General features: G+C 47.0%; 1 protein-coding gene across 1 annotated transcript in view; it reads right to left on the bottom strand.

Moving 5' to 3' along the window:
* The window catches only part of VANGL1 (VANGL planar cell polarity protein 1), a 55,516-nt gene that overhangs the window by 18,920 nt on the left and 12,494 nt on the right, over positions 1–24,102 (bottom strand). The window contains exons 3-4 of the mRNA XM_012000820.1: positions 19,420–19,552; positions 15,258–15,865 (exon numbers count right to left, since the gene is read on the bottom strand). Coding sequence (XP_011856210.1) covers positions 15,258–15,865; positions 19,420–19,552 — 741 coding nt within the window. The remainder of the gene's footprint in view (positions 1–15,257; positions 15,866–19,419; positions 19,553–24,102) is intronic.

The following is a 24,102-nucleotide window of genomic DNA, read 5'->3' as shown; positions in this document are numbered from 1 at the left end:
AGAGCCTTTGCTCAAAAATACCAAACAAAGGGAAAGTGCGGGCGTCCTGCACTCCCTCTGGCTCTGCCCTCTCAGAGAAGCAACGGGATGACTCAGAGCCTGGCCAGCTCCCAGGCTGAGAAGCCAACGCTGGAGCTGAAGGGATCTCAGGGAGAAGTTGATAAACACCTGCAAGAGTGTGCATGCTCTCACCTACAGAGGATGGTCTGTCTGATGCCCAGCATATCTAGCAATATTAGGGAATGAGAATTTCCAAGTAACTAAATAAACACATAACTCAAGTGCACGACTTAAATAAAATGGTTGTGACCTTTTGGGATAAAATCCAATATGCCTTTCTTCATCTTTTATTTTTTGAGACAGTCTCCCTCTGTCACCCAGGCTGGAGTGCAGTGGCACAATCTCGGCTCACTGCAACCTCCACCTCCCAGGTTCAAGAGATTCTCCTGCCTCAGACTCCCAAATAGCTGGGACTACAGGCACGTGCCACCACGCCCAGCTAATTTTTATATTTTTAGAAGAGATGGGGTTTCACCATGTTGCCCAGGCTGGTCCTGAACTCCTGAGCTCAAGTGATCTGCCCACCTTGGTCTCCCAAAGCTCTGGGACTATAGGTGTGAGCCACTGCGCCAGGCCTTTCTTCATCGTTTTGAAGATAGTGAGGTCTGTGATGTATGATTTAAGTCTTCTTGATTACTCCAGATGATTACGCATCTTAACACTTAGCTGTGCCATGTACATAATGCAGTGAAGACACTAGGTTCCATCAGGAGGTGGAGGCCATCTATCCCCACTCTGTCCCAGGTTGTCCCAGGCTGCAGTAAGTGTGACTAGGTGAGGTTGTTTTGTTTACATTTTTTTCTACATTCTCCCTCGCTACTGGCTATCAGTCATTCCTAATTACTACGCCATGGCCTCGGTCATAGCCCCAGGAGGCCAGGACGCAGGGGGCAGCCGTTCCCTCCACCACTGTCAGCGCCCAGCATTCCTCCTGCCTCGATTCCTCTCTACCCTCCAAATATGGAAGGAACCACAAAGCCAAAGCAGGACTGGCTTCTTTCAGGAAGCCTTTTCGAATCCTCCAGGCTCCGTTGATCTGTCCCTAAACTTGCAGTATCGAAGATGATGACACGTGACTTGTGATGTCTTCGAGGAAGGTGGTCTTGCCCCTTCAACAAGCTCACCTATGCAAATTCCTGACACACAGGGGACACGTCCTTTGGTTCCTCCATGGGTATATAATACTTGCAGGCTTAGCTTCTCTGTTCATGCAATCTTAGAATTCCCATAGGCCTAAGATGAGTCCTGAATATGTATTTCATAAAATCATGGAATTTCAGAGGCAAAAAAGGCCCCAGAGATGAACAAAAGCAAATCCTTCTACAAACCCCAATCTCTAGACCAGACAATCTTGGGGAAACGTGGGAGGCAAGAAAAATCAAGTTGGTTAGAAACTAGCCCCCTCTGTTGTCACCGTTACATTCAGAGAGAAAAGGTGGTAGCCTGACTGAACAGGACCCCTGTATTGCTGTCAGGGGGAGCCTGAAGTATAGACTGCGGACTCAGCCCCCTCAGAAACCTATGACAAGGAGCATTTTCCCAAGATAGAGGACTCTGTGCTCAACTGGTGCTGCGTGCCAACATGCCTGCCTAGTCACAACCCCAGGAAAGAAATACCCTCTCCCAGACGACATAGATGTGTAGAAAACAGCACATGAAGGTACACCTAGTTGTGACAGAAATTTGCTTGAGACCAATGCATAAAAACCTCCTCAACCGGCTTGGGTCTAGGCTGGTCCAAACTTGAACTCCTGGGAAGGCCAGACCAGCAATGGGTCTACATAAAGGTCTAAGGGAATCCGACAGCTACATTTTAATTTAAAACTCACTGCTGACCACATTGCCTACTGGCCTACTTTCTTTGCAAGACAAAGAGGGTGGAATGAGAAAGGCTGTGGTCTTTTGTGTCTAATCAACCACGAAAGCACTTCCAGTGTTGTTGACAACTGTTATATGACTGCCATGGCAACAGAGAAGAGGGGCTCGCCCTTGGGCTACATTTCTTAAACAGACCTGGAAAGAAGCATCTCAAAACACAGTTCAAATGTTAATGCACAAAAATCTGAAAGACACATTTTTTAAAGATAAATTCTGAAGGAAAAAATACAAACCAAATTAATGCCCTGCATACCTAGACCATCCACTGCCTCCCCATGCTCTGTGCATGTCTGAGTCTGCACAGAGGCTGCGGGAGGAGGCACGCACAGTGCAATTGGTACAGACTCTGGCCGCAGACAACACGACTCCAGGCTCTCTCCCTCATTCATTCAACTTGAACGAATTAGTCACTTCTTCAAACCTCATACTCTTCATCTGCAGGATGGGAAGAACAGTACAGAAAACCCTGCTTACCAAGATAAGTGGGCTCCAAAATACTCAGCGGCATAAAATGTCTTACTGAAAGGCTAATGAATTGACTGGGGCAGGCCTGGTACAGGCAGCTACTCAGAACCTCCAGCAGCAGCCTGCGAGATCCGAGTATACCAGGTGCTGGCTGAGGTCGGCATCGCCCTAAGGCAGGTTAAGTCTCATGAGCTTAAATATCCATTGAGATGATTCCAAGTTCTATGACATTCTGAGACTTCAAAGCTAGTTGGCATTTACACCAGGAAAAATATTGGAGACTTGGGAGTTCGCCCTCCACTTTCCTGCTTCCTAAAGAGGAGCAGCCCGCCTGGTTTAGGTCTACGCTGAAGATGAAATAACACATTTTAAAGTGCTTATTCAAAGTAAATAACTCATAAACGATAGCCACCATGAGCTTATATGGCCATATATGTTGAAGCAGCCAACTTGATCCCATGTGCGCCTGTACCAACCTCCCCCAGAGGCCCACCATGATGGTACTGCCATGGGAAATGAGCCAAGATGGGTCCACTCTGCAGTCTTCCTTAGGGACTGGGGCCACAAAGCTATGCTACTCTTTGTTTTTATGCAGTACTTCCTGCCAACTCTCAGTCTCCTGAAAATCAAACCTATGTATAGGGAGGCATCCACTATAGAAGGAGTACTAGATACCAGAAGGTCTAGACTCCTGCTACCTACCCTGTAATCCTGTATAAGTCATTTCCCCTTTCTTGGCCTTTTCCTTGGCCTTTGATAAAGACATAATACTGACTACCGCATGTGGTTGTTGAGAAGAGCAAATGAAATGATGACAGTGAAGGCATCTATAAACTATAATGCATTCTACAAACACAAAATTTTTATTATCTCATTACTAATAATGAGCGTGAACATTTTGCAGCAGGGATGGGGTTGGTTGATGGCTAGAATATACACATAGTCCCTAGGCACAAAAGCATGACCTCACTTCAATTTATACTGAACCTCAAAATTTTAGAAATGGAAGGAATCTTAGTGTTCACCCAAGCAGAGATTCAAGAATTAGAGAAATCAAGAGTCCATCAGTCCAATCTCCCAATCCATATATCAATATTTTAAAAAATTATTTAATTAATTTATTTAGAGATGGAGTCTCACTCTGTCACCCAAGCTGGAGTGCAGTGGCATATGTCAGCTCACTGCAACCTCTGCCTCCCAGGTCCAAGCAATTCTCCTGCCTCAGCATCCCAAGTAGCTGGGATTACAGGCACAGGCCACCACGCCTGGCTGATTTTTAGTAGAGACAGGGTTTCACCTTGTTGGCCAGGCTGGTCTTGCACTCCTGACGTCAGATGATCCACCTGCCTTGGCCTCCCAAAGTGCTGGGATTACAGGTGTGAGTCACCAAACCTGGCCAATTTTTATTTTTATTTTTGAGACACAGTCTCCTTTGTCGCCCAGGATGGAGTGTAGTGGTGCAATCTCAGCTTACTGCTTCCCAGGTTCAAGCAATTCTCATGCCTCAGGCTCCAGAGTAGCACATGCCACCACACCTGGCTCACTTTTGTATTTTGTTGGAGACGGGTTTTCACCATGTTGCCCAGGCTGGCTCAAACTTCTGGCCTCAACAGATCCACCCGTTTCAGTCTACCAAAGTGCTGGGATTACAGGCGTGAGCCACTGTGCCTGGCATCCATATACCAATTCTTTTTATAAGCTCCCAGATGACATCCAGCCTTTGCTTGAAAAGAAAGTTCATTTTCACATTGAAATGACCTTTCAGTTCTACCACTGGTTCACCCAATGCTTTGTTCTGAACCCAAGTCCCCCCTTCTCGTGAAAGCCTATTACATACTTGAAGGAAACAATTGTGGCCATAAACCACCTCCATTTTAACTCCCTTATTTTGTAGCTAAAGGAACCAAAGCCTAAAAAAATGTGTGCACACATGCACACATACACACAGATGCACACACAGTCCCTTCTATTTCCCATTCATTCACCCTCCCGTGAACTTGATTGTGGCTTCTGCAATCAAACTTGTACTCTTACATGTTATTAAAATCAGAAATTAACATTGAGCTTTAGAGCTCATCCAGACTGATGCCCTCACACTTTATGGCCTGCAACTTCTCCCTGAGCAGGGAGAAGAGATGAAGACATCCCCTATGGACAAGTCCTTTTCAAGTTTTAGCCACATCTTTTCAAATATGAATTTGATCCCTTCAGCTAGGTCAAGAAAAACAGCTTTCTTCACATGTGGAAAATGTCAAAGAACTTCTTGCATGCTAATTCCCCAAATATATGCCAGGTCATTCTTCTCATTACCTAAGTACATGCTGACAGAAAAAGCACTAAAAAGTTTTCTTGTCATAGAGTAAAATCTGCAAAGATCTCCTTTAAGGGCTTGCAGTCACTATCCTGAAAGCCAGCTAAGGATGCTACATTCAGAAAAATCTTAATAACTAGCCTCTCCAACTCCATCAAAAGCAGTTATAAATGGTGAGCACCTGCTAAGTCTCCAGTACTGTGACCCGGATGTAAAAGAAACCTTCCGGGGGCTTACGCTCCAATCAGTGGTGAGCACCACTCAAAGAGTAAGTACAGTCAAGTGATCCAGAGACCATGACAGAACATGCGCACTAAGAAGAGGGGGATGGTGTTCCCGCTGGGGATCCACAGTGGGGGCAAAGCTGCACCATTAAGTCTTACAAGATGAATGATGGTCACACCATGGACAACAGGCTGTAAAGCAAATTCCAGGCAGAGAAAGCAGTGTGAGCAGAAACAGGCTGGTATTAATCCTCCCAAACATCCACAATAGAGCAACGGGGTCAGTGTTCAGTCACAGGACAGCACAGCTTGGAGAAACCTGTAGTGGCAAATAGTGTCTCTCAAAATGTGCATCTACCCAGAACTTCAGAATGTGACCTTATTTGGACACAGGGTCTTTGCAGATGTTATGTTTAGTTAAGGTAGAGTCATTCTGGTATCCGTATAAGAAAAGAGGTGGCCAGGCCTCTTTGGCTCATGCCTGTAATCCCAGCACTTTGGGAGGCCGACAGAGGCTGATCACTTGAGGTCAAGAGTTCGAGACCAGCCTGACCAACAAGGTGAAACTCCGTCTCTACTAAAAATACAAAAATAAGCTGGGTGTGGTGGCACGTGCCTGTAATCCCAGCTACTAAGGAGGCTGAGGCAGGAGAATTGCTTGAACCTGGGAGGCAGAGGTTGCAGTGAGCTGAGATCGCACCAATGCATTCATGCCTGGGGGAAAGAGTAAGACTCTGTCTCAAAAAAAAAAAGAAGACATAACAGAGACCCACACAGAGGAGGTCACGTGATGATGGGGGCAGAAACTGGAGTGACACAGCCGTAAACAAAGGAACATGAAGGGTTGCCAGCAGCCACCAGAAACTAGGAAGAGGCAAGGAAAGATTCCTCCCTAGGGCCTTTGCGGGGAGCATAGCTGTGCCAACACCTAGATTTTGTACTTTCTGAGAAGCAGAACTTTTAAGCCATCCAGTTTGTGCTACACTCTGTTACTTCAGCCTTAGGAAACTAATGTACTTGAACTTAGGGAAGGAAGGGTGGAGGCAGGTAAGTGGCAAGGCTGGTCAATGATAACTGAGGCTGCAGATGAATGCAAAGGTGAAAGCATGGGAGGAAGGAGGGTCAGTGGACAGGGACAACCAAAGGCGGCCAGTACTGAAGGCTGCCCAGGCACTAAGGCCACTCATTACCTACTTTTTAAGGTGTGCCTGCTCTGATGGCTGCATTTTAGGGCCCAAACCTAGGTCTTTGAGAAAATTCTAAAATGCAGAACCCCTAATACAAGTTGATTCAGCTTTCTGTGAAAACCTCCAGCTAGGGTGCAATAGCTGATGCTCTCAGTTTTACCCACCTGCTACTTCCCAGAAGAGTCCGTAAGAGCTAATCTATCTGGATGTATGGGCTTCACTGCTCCCCACACTTGGAGATAAATGACTTCAGTCTGACAGTCAGGACCATTTGTGGCAATATTTGTGTGAGTCCCAGAGAAGAGAATATAATTAGCCCCTGGACGCTGAACGCCACCGCCTTCACTGACAACCAGGCACATGAGTGTTTATATCTCCCGGCCCTTCTGCCTTTTAATTAAAATGTTTGTCTCACAGCTGCATTTGGGAAGTTAGCTTACACAAGTCCCATAGACAACAGGCAATGATCACCTTGGAACTTGAGAAGGACAAAGAGGGGCAAAAACTGGAATTAGCTCATGTTTACTAACAGGTCTCATAACGAAGGCCTGGATTTGGTTGGACTTTCAGGATAGAGGAGGAGGGCCACAGGTTTCTGCTTGAGGTCTTGAGACACAGGAGACTGCCCATTCTGCAAGGGGAAACAGATCAGAGGCTCTGTGTGGCGGCTGAGGCCCGTGGGAAGGCTCTTCCTCGGGCCACCTGGATTCACTCGTGTCCCGGGCCTGCTGGTGCCTCAGGTACACAGAAGTTTCAGCAGCCAAATTCTCTGAACCAATATTTGAAGGCTGGAAAGCATGCCTGGCTTTTGCTTTGAAATTCAAGCTATGGACAAGCCCTGCAGGGTATCTCCGCTGAAAGATGAACAAGCAGATGGGCAGCCTAGGATATCTAATCCCAGAGCGCCAAGGAAGTGGAATCAGCAGGACTTGGGAATCACAGAATGATCTCCAAAGTGCAGTGTGGGGGACACCCACAGCGCTTCTCCATGAGTCCCTAATAATACCAAAAAAACTACACCCAGGGCATGCCTGGAGGACACCATTCTCTATCAACACTGGGAGGAGTTTGTGAGAACCAGAAGTAGCTAACAGCTGAGGCAATGACCTGGTTCTTCTGGTCTCAGCAACTAAGCAATACAAGGTTGTTAACATGCACACCTCTCCTGGGCTTAACACCATGGCCCATGGCAGTTCTAAGTGCAGAGACACACTGCTGGTCTCCTGCTGAGCGGCTGAGATAGTTATGGCTGAAGCCCTCTGGCTGCCTTCCCCACAGCACAGAGACGCTGGCAGACCTCCACCACCGGGGCATCTAGGAGACACGCTTCCCTACAAGTGAGGGGCTTGGCTCTGCCACAGTCTGCCGGGGGAGCACGCAGCCCTGCTTGCAGGCCGCGGCACAAACCTCGCCACGCTACCACTTCCTTGCACAGTCCAACCTGCACTGTGCCTCCCCTGCCTGGGATGGGAACTCTGCTCTCTCCACGTCTTAAATTACAGTGATGAATTACACCAAGATAAACAACAGAGCCATGGGGATCAAAGACAGCGGCCTGCTTAGGGCGCTCTGAGAAAAAGATTTAGATATGGACTCGAAACACCTCCACCTGATCCAGGATGCTGGACTGCCTAGTCTCTTCCTCGTGAGTACGCAGGAAGGAGCACACCATGAAGTCTGCAGTCTGAGGCTTCTGGCCTGCCCAAGTGGATCTTGGCTCCCCGAAACCCGGGCCGGAGCAGAGCCGAGTGGCAGCTTTGCAGCCGGGGAAAGGAGGCCGCAGGCTGTTTGCCCTCCTGAGCACTCGCGCCCCACCACTTTCACACTGTGTCAAGTCACACCCGGCCACTCGTGGTGAGTGTGGAGAATACGGGGCCTGGCCTGCAGCAAGAATCCTCCAAGGAAACCAGCAGCACAGCATTCAGGGAGTATGACCCATCTCCCAGGGGCCGGGCTCCTAAGGAGACCATGAAAACCAGCTTCACCTTTGCCAGCTCCTTTCCCTGTGAGTCCCCTGGGCCTCGGCGCAAGGCTGTGGGCAGACGCCGTGCGAGGGAAGCCATCCCAGCTGTGGCCGCTGGCAGGAGGCAGCTGAGTAAACACAGGGCTTCAGTGTGCAGCACCTTACACTCTCATTAAAGCCACTTTTAACAGGCACCACAGCACCAAACCACAAACGGCAGCTCCACTCCTGCCTTCAAAATTCTCCCACAGCAAAATAAGGCCTGAGCAAAACCCTCCACACTCTATGTTTTAGCCCTTACTTGCTCTTGTCCTTTGCTTTGCTATGGAGTGGGGCTGAGGACTGGAAAAATATCTTTATTAAAAAGTAATTACAGGAGTACAAAAACACACATTTCTAAAAATGAGATGGCATATGAACCCACGATCGTAGTAACATGAGCCAAAACCACTGATGGTCACTTAAGAATTTTCCCAACGTTGCAGCCACTGGCTCTGGGCTCTTGGAGACCGTTGGTGCTCATCGTGAACACGGGATGGAGGGCGTGGCCCAGCATGAGAAACATGCCTACCAGTAATGTAATCACCGGCTTGGACATTACTTGACCCAGAATCACAAACATAGGATTTCAAAAGGAGCTGGAAATATCCTGGAATTACTGGAGTAACTTTAACCTCCCTAAGAGACTCTCCCTTTGTCACTTAAAACTGGAAAATCAAAGTGCAATCCAGAGAAGCAAGGCCCCCGTACAAGCTGGGAGGATGCCTGCATGAGCTGAAGAGAGGACAAGATGAGCTCTATTTCAACAGGTCAAAAGTCTCTGGGGTCAAAAGTCTCCAGTGTATGTAATATTCCTGTCTCAGCTCAGGCTGCTGTTATCAAAATGCCACAGACTAGGTAGCTTAAACAACAGAAATTTATTTTCTTACAGTTCTGGAGGCTAGGGGTCCAAGATCAAGGCTCCAGCCAATGTGGTTCCTGTTGAAGGCTCTTTTCTGGGCTTACAGATGGCCACCTTCTTTCTGTGGCCTCAAACAGCCTTTTCTAAGGGTGTGTGCAGAGAGAGAGCAAGCTCTCTCATATCTGTTCTTGTAAGGACGCCAGTCCTATGGGATCAGGGCCCCACACTGACTACATTTAACCTCAATTACTTCCTTAGAGGCTCCATCTCCAAATATGCCACACTGGAGGTTAGGGCTTCCACATATGAATCTGGGGGGACTACAAACATTCAGTCCATAACACTTCCTTGAATATAATCACAACTGACAATGTGACAATCATAAACTTCCATTGCTTGAAAAGCAATCCAAGGATCATTTCTTCTAAAGGACAGGTGGTTCTGTGATTAGTTACCACGTCTTTGATTAAAAGATCTGTATTAGTCCATTTTTATGCTGCTGATAAAGATATACCTAAGACTGGGTAATTTATACAGAAAAAGAGGTTTAATGGACTCACAGTTCCACATGGCTGGGGAGGCCTCACAATCATAGCAGAAGGCAAAAGGCACATTTTACAGACAAGAAAGAAAATGAGAGCCACCTCTTATAAGGTTTCCTCTTATAAAACCATTAGGTCTTGTGAGACTTATTCACTACCACAAGAACAGTATGGGAAAAATTGCCCCTGTGATTCAATTAACTCCCACTGGGTCCCTCCCACAACATGTGGGAATTATGGGAGCTACAACTGAAGATAAGATTTGGGTGGGGACACAAAATCAAGGTCTATGGTCAGTGTCGATTTATAAGCTACTCTTTCTCAGTCTCAATGAATGAAGCATTTCTGACCCCAAAACTTTGACCCCGAAGCTTAAAAACCCAAACGGTTAAAACCTGCTGGCTGAATTAGGTAGAATGGAGCTTCAGAAATATAAATATCCTACAGAATGGGTCACTGTGGAAAGTTTCCCAGAGTGCTGAGTCATACCTGCTTTTGTGGTTTCTCTGTCTCCCTCCTTGTTGATGACTATCAGCTATCATTTTTCATTGATGTTCATATACGTCCTTAAAGCAGCGCTTTTCCCCCTCAAAACATGTTACTTCTGGGCTTTTTAAGGTATAGAAATCAGTAATTAAATTGGTTAGAACTATATGCCAAATAAGAATAGACTCTGAGAAAGAGAGTCCAAGGTGGTTGTGGGAGTCTGCGATATTGACCTTTATGCCCTAGTAGCCTCTGTCTTGTGTCGTCCTCTCCCCTTAAATGTGGGATAGGGCTGTGGCTTGCTTTCTCCAAGAGAATGCAGTAGAAATAATACTGGGACAATTCCAGGCCCAGACCTTGAAAGGCCTGGGTGGGAGCTTCTGCTTTTGTGCTCCTGAGAGCCTTGAATTGCCATTTAAGAAGTCTAGCAACCTGGTGAGGAAACAACACGCAGAGGCCACGAGAAGGAGAGAATATATAGGAAAAGAAGGAGGACAGAATACACAGGAAAAGAAAGTCACCCTTGGCTGACTCATCGTGTGAGTATAATCACACAGGACCATGGGCAGGATCAGTTAAAGAACCTCCTGGCTGAGCCCAATCCATGCTGCAGAATTGTGAGAAATACTGTATTGGTTGTTTTAAGCTACTAAGTGGTGGGGTAGTTGTTACACAACAATAGATAAAAGATATCTTCTTTGAGACATGTGAAGTATAGGAAGTTAAAAAGGTCTGACCAAAGGCTCAAATCTACTGCTATGACTTTAAGGACCAAGCTTCGTCAACTGAGTGAATAAAATAACCAGTGGAGCTAAGGAATGGACCTCAGAGTGCAAGCCATCTTGACAATCCTCCACATTCGCTCTGTTCCAGCCCTAAGCTCTGTGTTAAGTGAAACACAATAATGTATACAAAAATAGCTGGCAATCAGGCTGGCACATGGGAAACACTCAAAAAATGCTTCTGGGTTTGTTCATGTGTTCCTAAAGCAGTGACGTGAACATGAACCTATCTATTCAGAGGTAGTATGGTGAAATGGGTAAGATCATTCTGGAAGCAGAGAGCCTGGGCTCAAATCCTGGATCCCATAATTACAAATGGGGCCTTAGACTTACCTGACTCTCCCATGCCTCAGTTTGCTCATCTGAAAAGGAGGCTGGCTACCAGAACCTACCTCACATGATTGTTGTGAAAACTGAGTTGCATGTTAAAAGATTAGAAGGTACGGCCGGGTGCAGTGGCTCATGCCTGTAATCCCAGTACTTTGGGAGGCTGAGGCGGGCAGATCACGAGGTCAGGAGATCAAGACCATCCTGGCTAACACGGTGAAATCCTGTCTCTACTAAAGAAACAGAAAAAATTAGCCGGGTGTGGTGGCGGGCACCTGTAGTCCCAGCTACTCAGGAGGCTGAGGCAGGAGAATGGTGTGAACCTGGGAGGCGGAGCTTGCACTGAGCCAAGATCATACCACTGCACTCCAGCCTGGGTGACAGAGTGAGATTCCATCCCCCACCCCCAAAAAACCAAAGATTAGAAGGTACCTGTTTAATTATTTATTGTTAAGGTTTTCTTTTTCTGTCTCTGTTGTTCTACCATTTCACATTCAACCAGTCAATTATACTAGTGTCTGCGCCAGTATTCACAGTATTTCCCTTCGGAGGTTTCAAAACTGAAAAATGGTTACGATAATTGAATGCCAATTTTTAGGCTCTTCTATTCTTCCGGGTTTCTCCTCAAATAAAGTCATATCAAAAGTCATTAGTCTCTGGTAACATCCTTGAAAAGTTAGCAACTTATTGTGAGAACGGGGTCAAGAAAAGTGACGAGCAAGGTGTGTATGGAAAATGACAAAGCGACTGTGTGAGACACCAGGACGCCGTAGAGAGTGCGGTGGGGTAAGGGGTGTGATGCACAGGAAGGTCCTGATTCCCTGTGACCTTGAGCAGGTCTCTGACCCTGGGGCTTGGGGACCTCAACTGTAAGAGGGGACACTTCTACCCCACCTGCTCTGACCTCTGACAGGGCAGCAAGGAGGGGCAAATGAGTCCAAACCTATGAAAAGCTTTTCGTAACTCCTAGGGCATTGGGCAGAGGGTAGGAAGTATCTCAATCTATTTACGGTCTCTTACTTTCTGCAACAACTTTTTACATTTTTGAAAGTTTTCAAATAAGCCCAAAACTTCATTCCTGCCAACAAGCAGGGCCACAGCAAGTGCCTTTTATGAACTAACGAGAAGCCTATTTTCTTTAAGAAACTAAAGAGTAGACATTCTTTTTGACAATTCTCAAAAATAGCTCAGTCAATTCGATAAAATCATCTTTGAAAACATAAAAAAGAACTCACCATCACTTGGCACCTAAGCCCGATAGGTTGCTGCCACGGTGAAGGCTTTACATAAAGGGAGAGCCGACAGCCTGTGATTCTGCTAGGTCTGATGGAGACCTGCTATTCTGATTTCCGAGGCTTGCTTTGTCTATTCCCGCTCCCTCTTCCCTCCTGTCTGTTTCTACACTTTACAAAAGGCCTTAGAAGTTGTATTTCTGGCCTAGTAACTCTTCCAGCCACTGCTGGGTTCAGACCAGATTTAGCCCAAGGATCGGCGGGTGACCAGGCCCACACAATGCCAGGAGGAAAGGTGCCAAGCCTGCTCCAGCTCTGGCAGACTGGCTGTCACTTGGGCATCTGGCTCTCCCTGAGGGTTCCATTTGTCAGCAAAGATGTCGTTCTTTCCCCAGCCATTCTTTCCACCTCCTAACCCAGGCTCTCCACAAGAGGGACAAAGGGGGCCTTATTAAAAGCAGGGAGAGGAGGACAACCAATGGCCCTAAAGAGAAGCTGAAAGGATGAGGCTGGGGACCACCTCAAAACGCTCTCCCCAGGGCAGATGGGCACTTGCCACCTTTCAGGTCTCCCTGGGGAGCTGGGGTGACTGACTTGAGTTTTTGAAAGCCTGGACAGTTGTTGGTCATGGTGAGAGCAAACTGAAAGGTTTGCAGCAAGCCTGGGAGCCATGCAGCACAATCAGTCTGGCTTCTCCCGTCCAGCTCTGCCCTGACCAGCAGAGTTGTGTGGTGAGAGGCGAGGGCTGTTACTAATTACATTTTCTGAACACGCCACAGGCATACTTTCCCCAGGCTGTTTGGTTTGTCCCCTCTCCACCCCCACTCAGGTGCACTGTGCAGCTCAACCAGTCTTACAGGGAGGAGCAATGTGGGAGCCCATGGGGAGAAGTCAGTCCCACCACCCTGGATGACCTATGGTGAGAAGACGCCCTGCCCTTTCCCACCTACACAGGTGGAATTCACACCAACTAGGGCTGAGAGCCAAAAATCAAAACCACCACAGACCTCATTCCTGGCCAGTGTCTTGGCTACTTACATATAGAGCTCCAAGCATCACTCATCTCCACCGTGACCACAGCCGGATTTTTCTCTACTGCTTTAACTGCAGCAAAACCTGTTCTGAGACAGACTGTCTCCTGCTCCGCTTTATTGCTGCCACAATCTGAAATTCTCTGTCCTCCTGTGTTCCTATCACCTATACCCCAGGCCTGTTTCTGCACCTGCCCACCAGACAGCAGTGCACTAGTCTCTTTCCAAGTGACCGTGAGTGTCACAGGTGCTGAGATAGAGCTCTGAAGGCAGCCAGCCTGATGTGTGCGGGGCTCTGAACACAGTAGATGTTTAACACAAATCTGCTGCTCATTCCCCAACGCCAAACATGGGGAAAGAAAGCCTTCTGAGATGAATATGTGGCAAAGCGGTGACCTACTTGTCTTCAGAGCCCTACAGGCATCTGTGAAGGACTCAAAACCCCAGATTTCTGGTACACAGACATGTGACTTGGACACCAGTTTCCACCAAGGGTGGCAGCAACCTTGAATGCTAGATCACCCCATCCTCGTAGCACAAGCCAAGCCAGAGGAATGAAAGAGGGTACACACCAACATAGAGACGGTTTGGCAGCATGGCCTGACTCCAAATACAGGCTGAGCCACCTCCCTGGAGCCCAGCCAAATCTATGACAAAGCCGATTGTTCTGATACCCACTAAGGTGTGTCCTTGCTGATTTTGGCTGCTCTGCCAGCTACATGATCACAGCAGTAATAGGTGCAATGAACTAAGTGCCTACCCTGCCCCAAGCAGGCTACACACATCAGCATATACTGCCTAAGGAGGCAGAGAGCCTGGGAGAGGGTAAAGGCTTTGAAGTCAGATGTCCCAGGCTCTGCATTCACCCAGAGACCATCTCAGTGCCAACTGTGTCCATGCCCCATGCCAGGCACTGAGAATGTCATGAGGTATAAGGGTGGCCCCTGGCCTCATTCATAGTCTGTGGAAGAAAACAGATGGAAAAATAGGCCACTAACCACAAAGTGAGAGATGCCATTATGGGGGCATTCACTCAGCCCTGGCCTCACGACATCTGAGTGAATCCTAAATGAGGCTAGCCATATGTTTTTGTGCAATTACGTAAATTCCGTAAGCCCTAGTTTCTTCATCTGTGACACGGGGATTAATAACACCTAGGTCATGGGGTTCTATGAAGACTAAATATACAATCTATATAAAGTGCTTACCTTGAAGTAAATAAAATGATGGTAATCACTCTTATTTAACCACAAAATAATGAGATTATGTGCAGAGATTTAAGTATGACAACCCAACTGACTTCTAACTTTTTCTCAGGCATACATTTTTAAAACACTCATGGCTCACACACTTGGAGTCTCTAACCTGCACCTGATTCTTTATTGGAGGGTCCCTGGGATGACCATACAATTTACTGCCCAAACCAGGCCTCTGAGGGTGGGGAAAAAAGGAACAATTCACGATTCCACTAGGACAGCATGGTAAATCAGATGTCACATTTTGGACAAAATGGAGCTGGTGGTCACTTTATCCATTGTCCATTGGCCAATTTCAGAGTCAAAGTAGGCAGCCATCACTATGCATCTCCTTTCTCCATCATTTTGGGGAGCTGCCAATAACTTTGAGAACAGACCCAGCAAAACCTCAACCCGGGTGAGACCCAGCAACTGCCTCGCACCATCTAGAAGTCCAGAAACTCAATAAACACGGAAACCCTCCCCACCTTCGCATCTCCTCCCTAAACCAGAAAAGGGTCAGACTCTGGTCCTAGCTCTTGGCATCTGTCGCCGCCCCTCCCGTGCTAGACAGCAGCTGTCTCCCGGCAAGGCATCAGCCATCCTTTCTGCCTCCTGCATGTTGCCTCTTACCTCAGGTGTCCCAGGCTGTAGAAGCGGGACTCGCCGTCGGTGGAGCGGACCACCTGCAGCGTGAACATGGGCTGCAGCTGCCTGAGCTCCAGCAGGACGATGGCCAGGTAATGGATGAAGAGGAGGGCATCCACGAGGGAGACTGCATATTGCACAATGCCCTGGTAATTCCGGTCCCGAGAGTCCAAAATGCGGACCCCATAAAAAAGCCAATAGGAAACCACAAAGAGAAAGATGAGGACCAACAAAAGGGCACGAAACACAAACACCCGTGGCATGTCAGCTCTCCGCTTGCGGAAGAAAAGTGCCCAGGTCCCTATGAGCAGAATGAGGAGTTTGAATGCCACGGAGATAAAGAGCCCCTCACAAATAGTGCCACAAGGCTCCAGCTCATCCCTCCACAGGATCGGAGGTAAAAGGATGAAGGCGATAGGGGTGAGGAAAACTAGAAGTCCAAGAAAGGAGGCGACGGTGAGGCCCAGGTAGCGTTTGCAATCCAGCCCCACGCTGTCCTCCATGTCCTTGCTGATCCTGGCAATGTCCTCTTGGGATATGCTGTGCTCTGAGGTGCCTGTGATGGCCGTGGTGGTCTCTCCCCAGTTGTCATCCTGGTGGGGAGAAGACAGTGAGGATGGCACGATGCAGGTCATTTGTAAAAGCTACAAAGAGCAGTGAACATGCAGGGCCCGCCGCATCTACCCAGCCCTGTTCACAAAGGCTTCCAGAAAAATGAAAGCTTAATCTTTAAATATTAGAACTTTTTAACTCAAACAATTTTCATTGAAATTTTCAAAATGTATGCAGTATTTACCTTTTCAAACAGAGAAAACATAATGTGATCTTTCTGTCTGTTTGGGTGATCCATTGACATAACATTGATTATCACCCCCTGTGTTGAAAAGCCTTGAGAGGCTCTGAGGGCCTGGAGCTGTTTGCCCTGCAATGCGCAATCCAGGTGTTAGACTAATCTTGTGAGAGCTCATCTATAGAGATAAACCTCCTGCATCTTCTTTCCAATTCACGCTGGGATATAAAGGCTCACGAAGTCCAACTTCTGGAGGTGGGAGTATTACTACACTTCCAGCAGCCCAGAAGAGCAAAGGGCATAGCAAGGGAGCTCACACCACTACACAAACCCAAGCTTACCTGCAGCTAGGACTCACATTTTACAATCTCCTTATGGGCTGGGCGCGGTGGCTCACACCTCTAATCCCAGAACTTTGGGAGGCCAAGGTGGGGAGATCACGAGGTCAGGAGATCGAGAGCATCCTGGCCAACATGGCGAAACCCTGTCTCTACTAAAATTACAAAAATTAGCTGGGCATGGTGGTGCGTGCCTGTAATCCCAGCTACTCGGGAGGCTGAGGCAGGAGAACTGCATGAACCCGGGAGTCAGAGGTTGCAGTGATCTGAGATCGCGCCACTGTACTCCAGCCTGGGGGACAAGAGCAAGACTCCGTCTCAAAAAAAAAACAACTGGCAATAATAATGGAGCAACAAGAGAGGAAGGTGCTGAAAAGACACAGGGGGCCAAAGAGGTTTTGCCTCAGAAATTCGTATGTATCCTCTCACTCAGAAAAAAAAAACGTCAGATGCAGTGGCAAAGTGGTGAAATTAGGACATCAACTTAGAAAAAGCTAGTTGAAGTTAGTAGCTAAATCAGCAAGACAGAGATCGCTCATAACCAAATAACCCCGAATCTAGTCATGACCAAAAAACATGATTTATGAAATGTATGGGCTATGGTAAGAAGTGGTGGTTAAGGTCTCAATCCTATGAACTAATAATCCTTCAACTTGGAAAGTTCGAAGTATCACATACACTGAGAGAAATTCCTATTTAAGACGATGGCCAGAAGCAGCCAGGACTGTCGAACATTGCTGGTGGAAGTGGACCATGGCACAGTGCCTCTGGAAAACCACTCTGGCGGTTTCATAGAAATTTAAATACACACTTAACTATATGGCTCAGCAATTCCACTCTCAGGTTTTCTCCAAAAATTAATAAAAATGTACATCCAGCCAGGTGCGGTGGCTCACGCCTGTAATCCTAGCACTTTGGGAGGCCAAGGCAGGCAAATCACCTGAGGTCAGGAGTTTGAGACCAGCCTGGCTAACATGGTGAAAGCCTGTCTCTCCTAAAAATACAACAATTAGCTGGGCTTGGGGGCGCGTGCCTGTAATCCTGGCTATTTGGGAGGCTGAGGCAGGAGAATCGCTTGAACCCGGGAGGTGGAGGCTGCAGTGAGCTGAGATCGTGCCACTGCACTCCAGCCTGGGCAACAGAGAAAGACTCTGTCTCAAAAAACAAACCAACCAACCAACAAACAAAAACCCAAATGTCCATTCACTAGGAGAATGGACAACAAATTGTGGTAGACTGACACAATGGAATACTACTCAGCAAAAGTAAAAAGAATAAGCTGTTGAAACATACCAAAATATGGACAAATCTCAAAATCATTACGCTGAGTGGGGCGGGTTGAGGGGCAGGGGTGGACCATATGATTCTAATTATATTAAATTCAAAAACAGGCAAAATTAAACTATAGTGATAGAAATCAACACAGCGGTTGCCTTGGAGAGGTGAGGGTGGGGCAGAGGTTGACTAGGAAGGGCACAAGAGAGTTTCCTGGGGTGCACATGCATGCCTAAAAAATGCAGATGTACAAAGGATCCTGTTAAGCTTGAGGTTCTTAGAAGAAAAAGCACCTAAGATGCTTTCATCAAAACCCCTAGATATTCAATAAAGAAACTGAGGCCTACAAAGGCTGTGACTGCTCAAGGTAACGGAGCTACTAAAAAATACAGCCTCCAAACACCCATCTCAATGCTTTTCACACCAGATCATCCTTGGGCAACACCAATAGCTTCCCAAAGTAGTTCTCAGATATGAGGTGCAGAGGAGACGCAGAGAAAGAAGAGCCTTTGTTGTAGGCCACCGGCACCTCTGAACCCACATCCGGGAGGAAACTGACCCCCTCATGCACTCCAGGGTGATCCAGTCCTAGGATTGGCCCCACCCAACCATCAGCCATCCCAGAGCCAAGACAGGCAGCACTAAATGCATTTGCTCATTGCTCAGTGAACCCCACGTTCAACCCACAACTGGAGCTTTGAGTCCCAAGAACACCTTGTGTACTCTGAGGAATTCCAGTTCCAGTGCACCTATCTGATTATAAATGCTTACCGGTGTGTATGCACAGGTATGTACAGATGTATGCTTATCTATAGTCCTATATCTGTCTTTACAGCTGTGTATCATACACTGCTTTGTTTATGAGGGGCAAGGCTGGACATGTGTATATATATTTCAGGATGTGCAGAGGGTGTGCAAACATGTCTCTGTGTATAGCTCAGATATTTATTTAAATCAGGTGGGCTGCCAGACAGTTGGAACCTGGAGAAGAACCCACTCAATGGTTTAAAAAATTAATAAAGTGTCAGTATTTCAAAAATACTATAAAGTTAGGATTTCACATAAAATCTGGATTTGCAGCTTTTCTCAAACACTGAATCCCTGAATTCCTGAGCAACAGTAGGTGTCTGGAGCTGCGGGGCTACTGTTTCCTTTACAGAGGCAATGCATTCTCCAGTTAGCCACAGGCTCCTTCACACCACACTACAGCACTCACACTGATGCACTGCACAGACTGCTGTTAACCCAAAGCTTGTTTGATATATTTTTGCCCCCTCTTTTTGATCCAGGGCCTCCTTAATTAACTTACGTTTCTCTACCAGGCATCTGAGTGTGCGGCCTCTGATTTACTGCACAGCTCTAGTAGTAATGGTCAGTCTGGGCTGTCCCACGTTTTTCAAACTTCTTCTTAGGGTTTCTGAGTTTCCTTCTCCCTCTTACACTGTTCCATTGTGAAATGAGCAGTGAGAGACTTCAGCTTTTCCCTTCCCTACCCTGTCATCAACCTTGCTGATTTCTTTTCCACACCATGCAAAGCAGGCCAACCAATCATACTTCAGAAGAATCCTCAAGCTACCAAAGGGCAGGACAGGCTGTCCTCAGACCAAAAAGAGACCACGGGACATAGATAAATTAGCATGCTAGAAAAATAAAGACAAAAACCCAAGAGAACCTAAGGAAAACATTTACAGAAAGGAGTCTTGGTCAAGTGGCAGTGTGCTTAGAGACTACCTTTGATCCTTACCTGAACTTCCTCTGTCCGAGCAGAATCATTTCCCAACAGGGGCTCTCCAGTGGGAGGTTGAATGGTGACAGACTTTTCTGACCCTCTGCCATCTTTATTCCGGGGTGACTTATGTCTCTCTCTAGTTCTCTCCCTGAAAAACAACAACGAGCTAGCACATTTATGCCATGTTAATTAACTCTCTGCGTTTATCAAAATGTAAGTATCATTTTGAATTTAGGAAAGTTCTACACACACACGCACACACACACACACCCGCACACACTGCATCAAAACCCACCCATCTTCACCACACTTCAAGGGGTGCATTGATCTTTACTCCCTACTTAATATTTTCTTTCTGCCATCCCAAGACCCAAAACACTCTTCTTGCGTTGCCATAAAGAAATACCTGACACCTTCATAAAGAAATGAGGTTTAACTGGCTCACGGTCCTGCAGACTTTATAGGAAGCATGGTACTGACATCTGCTTGGCTTCTAGAGAGGCCTCAGGAAGCTTACAGTCATGGCAGAAGGCGAAGTGGGAGCAGGCACATCACATGGTGAAAGCGGGAGCAAGAGAGGGAGTTGGCAGAGGAGGCACGACACACTTGTAAACAACCACCTGTCACTCTTCCATCAACAGTGATATTTTTTCAAAGCCTAAAATTGTAATGTTAGGATTTATGTAGCTAGTTACACTTTATTGTAATAATTACTGATTTGATTTGGTTAAAATTTGCCTTAACCAATTTTCTAGGGCTTTTAAAATTGGGACAACATTGTAGAATATCTAAGCTTTGGTATGTCCAAAAAAATCTGGGACAATTTTCACCCTTCACCTTTGGACAGGAGAAGAAAGGAAATTCAAAGTCACTACAAAGAACTGTTTACTTCTCATTCTTACAGGTTCAAAACTAAGTCATTCGCATAGGTTCTAGCTGAACTTGAAGACATCCATAGAAACAAACAAGCTAGGACAAAAGGCCAAAGACACCAAGAGGGGTGGAGAGTGTGTGTGTGTGAGTGCGTGTGTGTGTGTGTGTGTGTGTGTGTGTGTGTGTGTACACGGGGAGGGTTTTAGGCCTCCTGAGGAAAGCAGGCTGCTGCATCATTTTACCCCACAGGAACTTCCTGGGTGGTCTCCAGCGTGATTGTAAGAACCCTGCCTGGGGGTCATTCATGAAATTCCAAAAGGAACCAATCATTGCGGCCAAGCCCAGGTCACAACCTGGGCAATAACCACTTATGGGAACTGGCACTCCTCCTCCCGTTGCCAACAGGAAACCCAGAAGCCCCCACCTCAGGAGCCCCTCAAGGGTCAGTGAGTTCCCTCAGCCTCCCGCCCCCACAGCCACTTTGACATCAGCCTTCCTTCCTACAACCATCCGCCGTCGTCATTCCCAAGGTCTCCCAGGCAGGACAGAAGCAGATTTTGGAGACAAACAGATCTTGGTTTTGCCCTACCAGATGTGTGATCTTGCACAAGTTACTCAGTCTCTGAAAACCTCAGCTTCCTTATGTATGTAATGGTGACAACAACAACATCACATAATGTAAGCAGTGCTCAGTACAAGGATGTGGAGTAAGTGCTAATGCAGAGTGGCTGTGATTGCTATTACTATTAGCCAATGTCAAAGAACGGTGTCTTGACTTAGTGACGCAGAGTGTGTATACCTTGGAGAAAGAGATGTAAATGGAACTATTAACACACAACACATCTTCTGTTAACCTACTACTTAGCTTAAGAAAACGTAGATTTCTTGTCAAACTTCTACCTGGGATAAGCATTGACTGATTCCTTCAGAGCCAGGAGGCTCCCATGCCAAGGGAATCTTTCAGTGACAACACTTCTATTTCTAGAACATAACTTATAATTAGTCTGTTGCTGATATAGTTTGGATAGTTGTCCCTATCCAAATCTCGTGCTGAACTGTAACCCCCAATGCTGGAGGTGGGGCCTTGGTGAGAGGTGTCTGGATCATGGGGACAGATCCCTCATGGCTTGGTGCTATCTTCACGACAGCGAGGGAGTTCTTGGGAGATCTGGTTGTTTAAAAGTGTGCTGCACCTCCTCTCCCAACTCCCTCTCTTGCTCCCGCTTTCACCATGTGATGTGCCTGCTCCCACTTAGCCTTCTGCCATGACTGTAAGCTTCCTGAGGCCTCTCTAGAAGCCAAGCAGATGTCAGTACCATGCTTCCTGTAAAGCCCGCAGGACCGTGAGCCAGTTAAACCTCATTTCTTTATGAAGGTGTCAGGTATTTCTTTATGGCAATGCAAGGAGAGACTAATACAACCGCAAAGTTAGATTCTAAAAATAGAGGTGTTCTGGTCAACTCAGGTGTTTTATTTTAACAAGGCAGCCAGGGAAACAGCCAAATAAGCAGAGAATTTGGTTGTTTACCCAGAGATGCATCTAACAATGCCAATTACCTCACATCCTACCCCAATTTATAGAACACTTTGCTGAATGCTTCACTATATTTCATTCAATCCTAATTATAATCCTATGAAGCCAGTATTATTGTCTTCATTTCACAGACAAGGAAACTGTGGCTCACAGAGTTCAAGTTACTTCTCAAAGTAGTATTATAGTCAGTGGCAGACCTGAATTCAGGTCTGTTGCCACCACTTCTATTCACACCCACTATGGTGCACCGTGCTGAACAGCAATTGGAAGATTTCATGGCATAAATATTCTTCAAATCATTCTCACACCCTTATACTTTAAAACTATTAGAGCTATGAAATATGCCTTTGAAGCTATTGCTAGGAGTAACAATTGGACCTTAGATAGCACAAAGCTGTGTGCCCAACACTCTGGGCTGTCAAAAACAATCACTTCAAAAGGCACCCACTGTGAGAAACCATAAACAATTTGGGAGAGACTTCCCCCGTGTTTAGTCGGTTTCAGAACTAAACTCAGAATAGGTCTAGAACTGCTGCTCCACCAGCCCCGCCACCGGCCAGATGGACAATGCCCCTCTTCTATCTTAATCCGCTTCCATTTTCCCCAACTGCTCTCACATTTATCATTCTCTCGGCCACCAGCCAAGTCACATGCTTACCTAACCCATCTATCTATTCACTAGTCCCATGGGTCAAATCTTGTGACAGCACAAATTCCACTGGAAATCAAAATTCTTTCATTGAGTGCCAATTCCCGGAGCCTGCACCCTACCAGGGCAGAAAGCAGGTGGGGAGCCACCCAGAGGTGAAAATAGCCTCTGTTGCCAGCCAGGGTTCCTATCACCAGCCCTCCCAGCCTGGCTCTTAAAAGGCCCAGGAGCACCCAAATGTGAAACAACTGTTTAACAATTCCCCTGATAACATCGGAGGGAAACCAGAGAAGAACCTGTCATCTGATAACCCAAGGAAGGTTTCTCATCCTCCAGAGCCCAAAACCCTAACCAGTGTGTCTTAAACTTTAAAAACTTCTTAAACTTAAAAAACGGTACAGAAAAACTACCCTGGGTATGGACTCAAGTGCAGATTTGCTGACCCCACTCTCAAATAATTTTCTGGAAGGGAGACAACAGAAATAAAAAATTTCCCCAGCATCCCAGGTGACTGCAGGTGGTAAAGGAAACTTGCCCCAAGATTCTCTTCCCCGAATGCTCCTGGGAGGAGGTTGCTGAGTGACTGCTTGGAAGTCTGCTTCTTTGTGAAACGCCCTGTATGTAACAGGGGCTTGATAATGGGAGCCATGAGTGTAATGCTCAGCTGCACAATGTTATAATACACGGCACTGCTTTATTAAAATAGTATGAAGTGGATGAAGTTGGGAGAAAGGTTCGGAACAGTGTGCAGTCATGACTGAGGGATACCCTGAGCCAAGAGCCTCCCACTCACTGTCAAGTGAGAGTTGAAGGTGAGGCACTTCCTGTCAGCTCAACACTAGCACTGCGCCAGGTACTGGTCACGCTACCGACGGAGCAGGACCTGCCATATGGCTTTTATTAGAAAAAAATTATTAGGAAATTAGAAAAACTTTATCAGAAATCACTGGTCCCAAATTACTGCTCTAAGAAGGTCTCTGAGCCAAGCCAGGACTTCATAGTCACACTCTACAAAAATCCTGGCATTCAGTGCCTTCCTGTCTGCAGAACTGCAGGTCACAGTGCGGCCACCTCACTGTAATAGGTACTCAAGGGCTCATCCCTGTAGCTCCAGATGCTACAACTCCAGGGAAAACCTATGGCTGCCAAGCGCTGTCTGGGAGAGGGTTCCCCATTGATGAAGACAATCCGTTCACAGCGTCTAAGAGTACGGAAATGGGAGACCACGGGAGTAAACAGACTGCCAAGCCACAGGGGGAGGGGTGTTACAAACACATGTACACATGTGTGTTTTTCCAACTCTGCCTCAGTGGTCTGGATCACCTCTGTGCCTTTGCTGGGCGGCTGTGTCAGCTGCGAGAGTTTTTCTTTGTATCTTTATCTCTGAATCTGTCTCCACGCAACATCTGCCTGTAGGAGTAAAGATAAGTATATCTGTGCGTGTTGTGTGAGGGGCAGGAAGAGCAAGTGGTGGCATGCAGGCAGCCCGGGCATGTGTCTGCACCGCACGTGTGTGAGCAAATGCGTCTGTTTAGGTAGTTCTAGAGCTAAGCCCTTGGGGGTTGCTGTCACCCTCCTCGTTCCAGCTAGAACCCCTGTAATTCTCACTGTTTCCACTTACAGTCAGCATTTCCTGGGAAGA

Source organism: Mandrillus leucophaeus, unplaced genomic scaffold (assembly GCF_000951045.1).
Source record: "Mandrillus leucophaeus isolate KB7577 unplaced genomic scaffold, Mleu.le_1.0 Scaffold64, whole genome shotgun sequence".
NCBI classification, from domain to species: Eukaryota; Metazoa; Chordata; class Mammalia; order Primates; family Cercopithecidae; genus Mandrillus; species Mandrillus leucophaeus.
The sequence above is the reverse complement of the archived record's forward strand: the minus strand, read 5'-3'. Positions and strand labels throughout refer to the sequence as shown.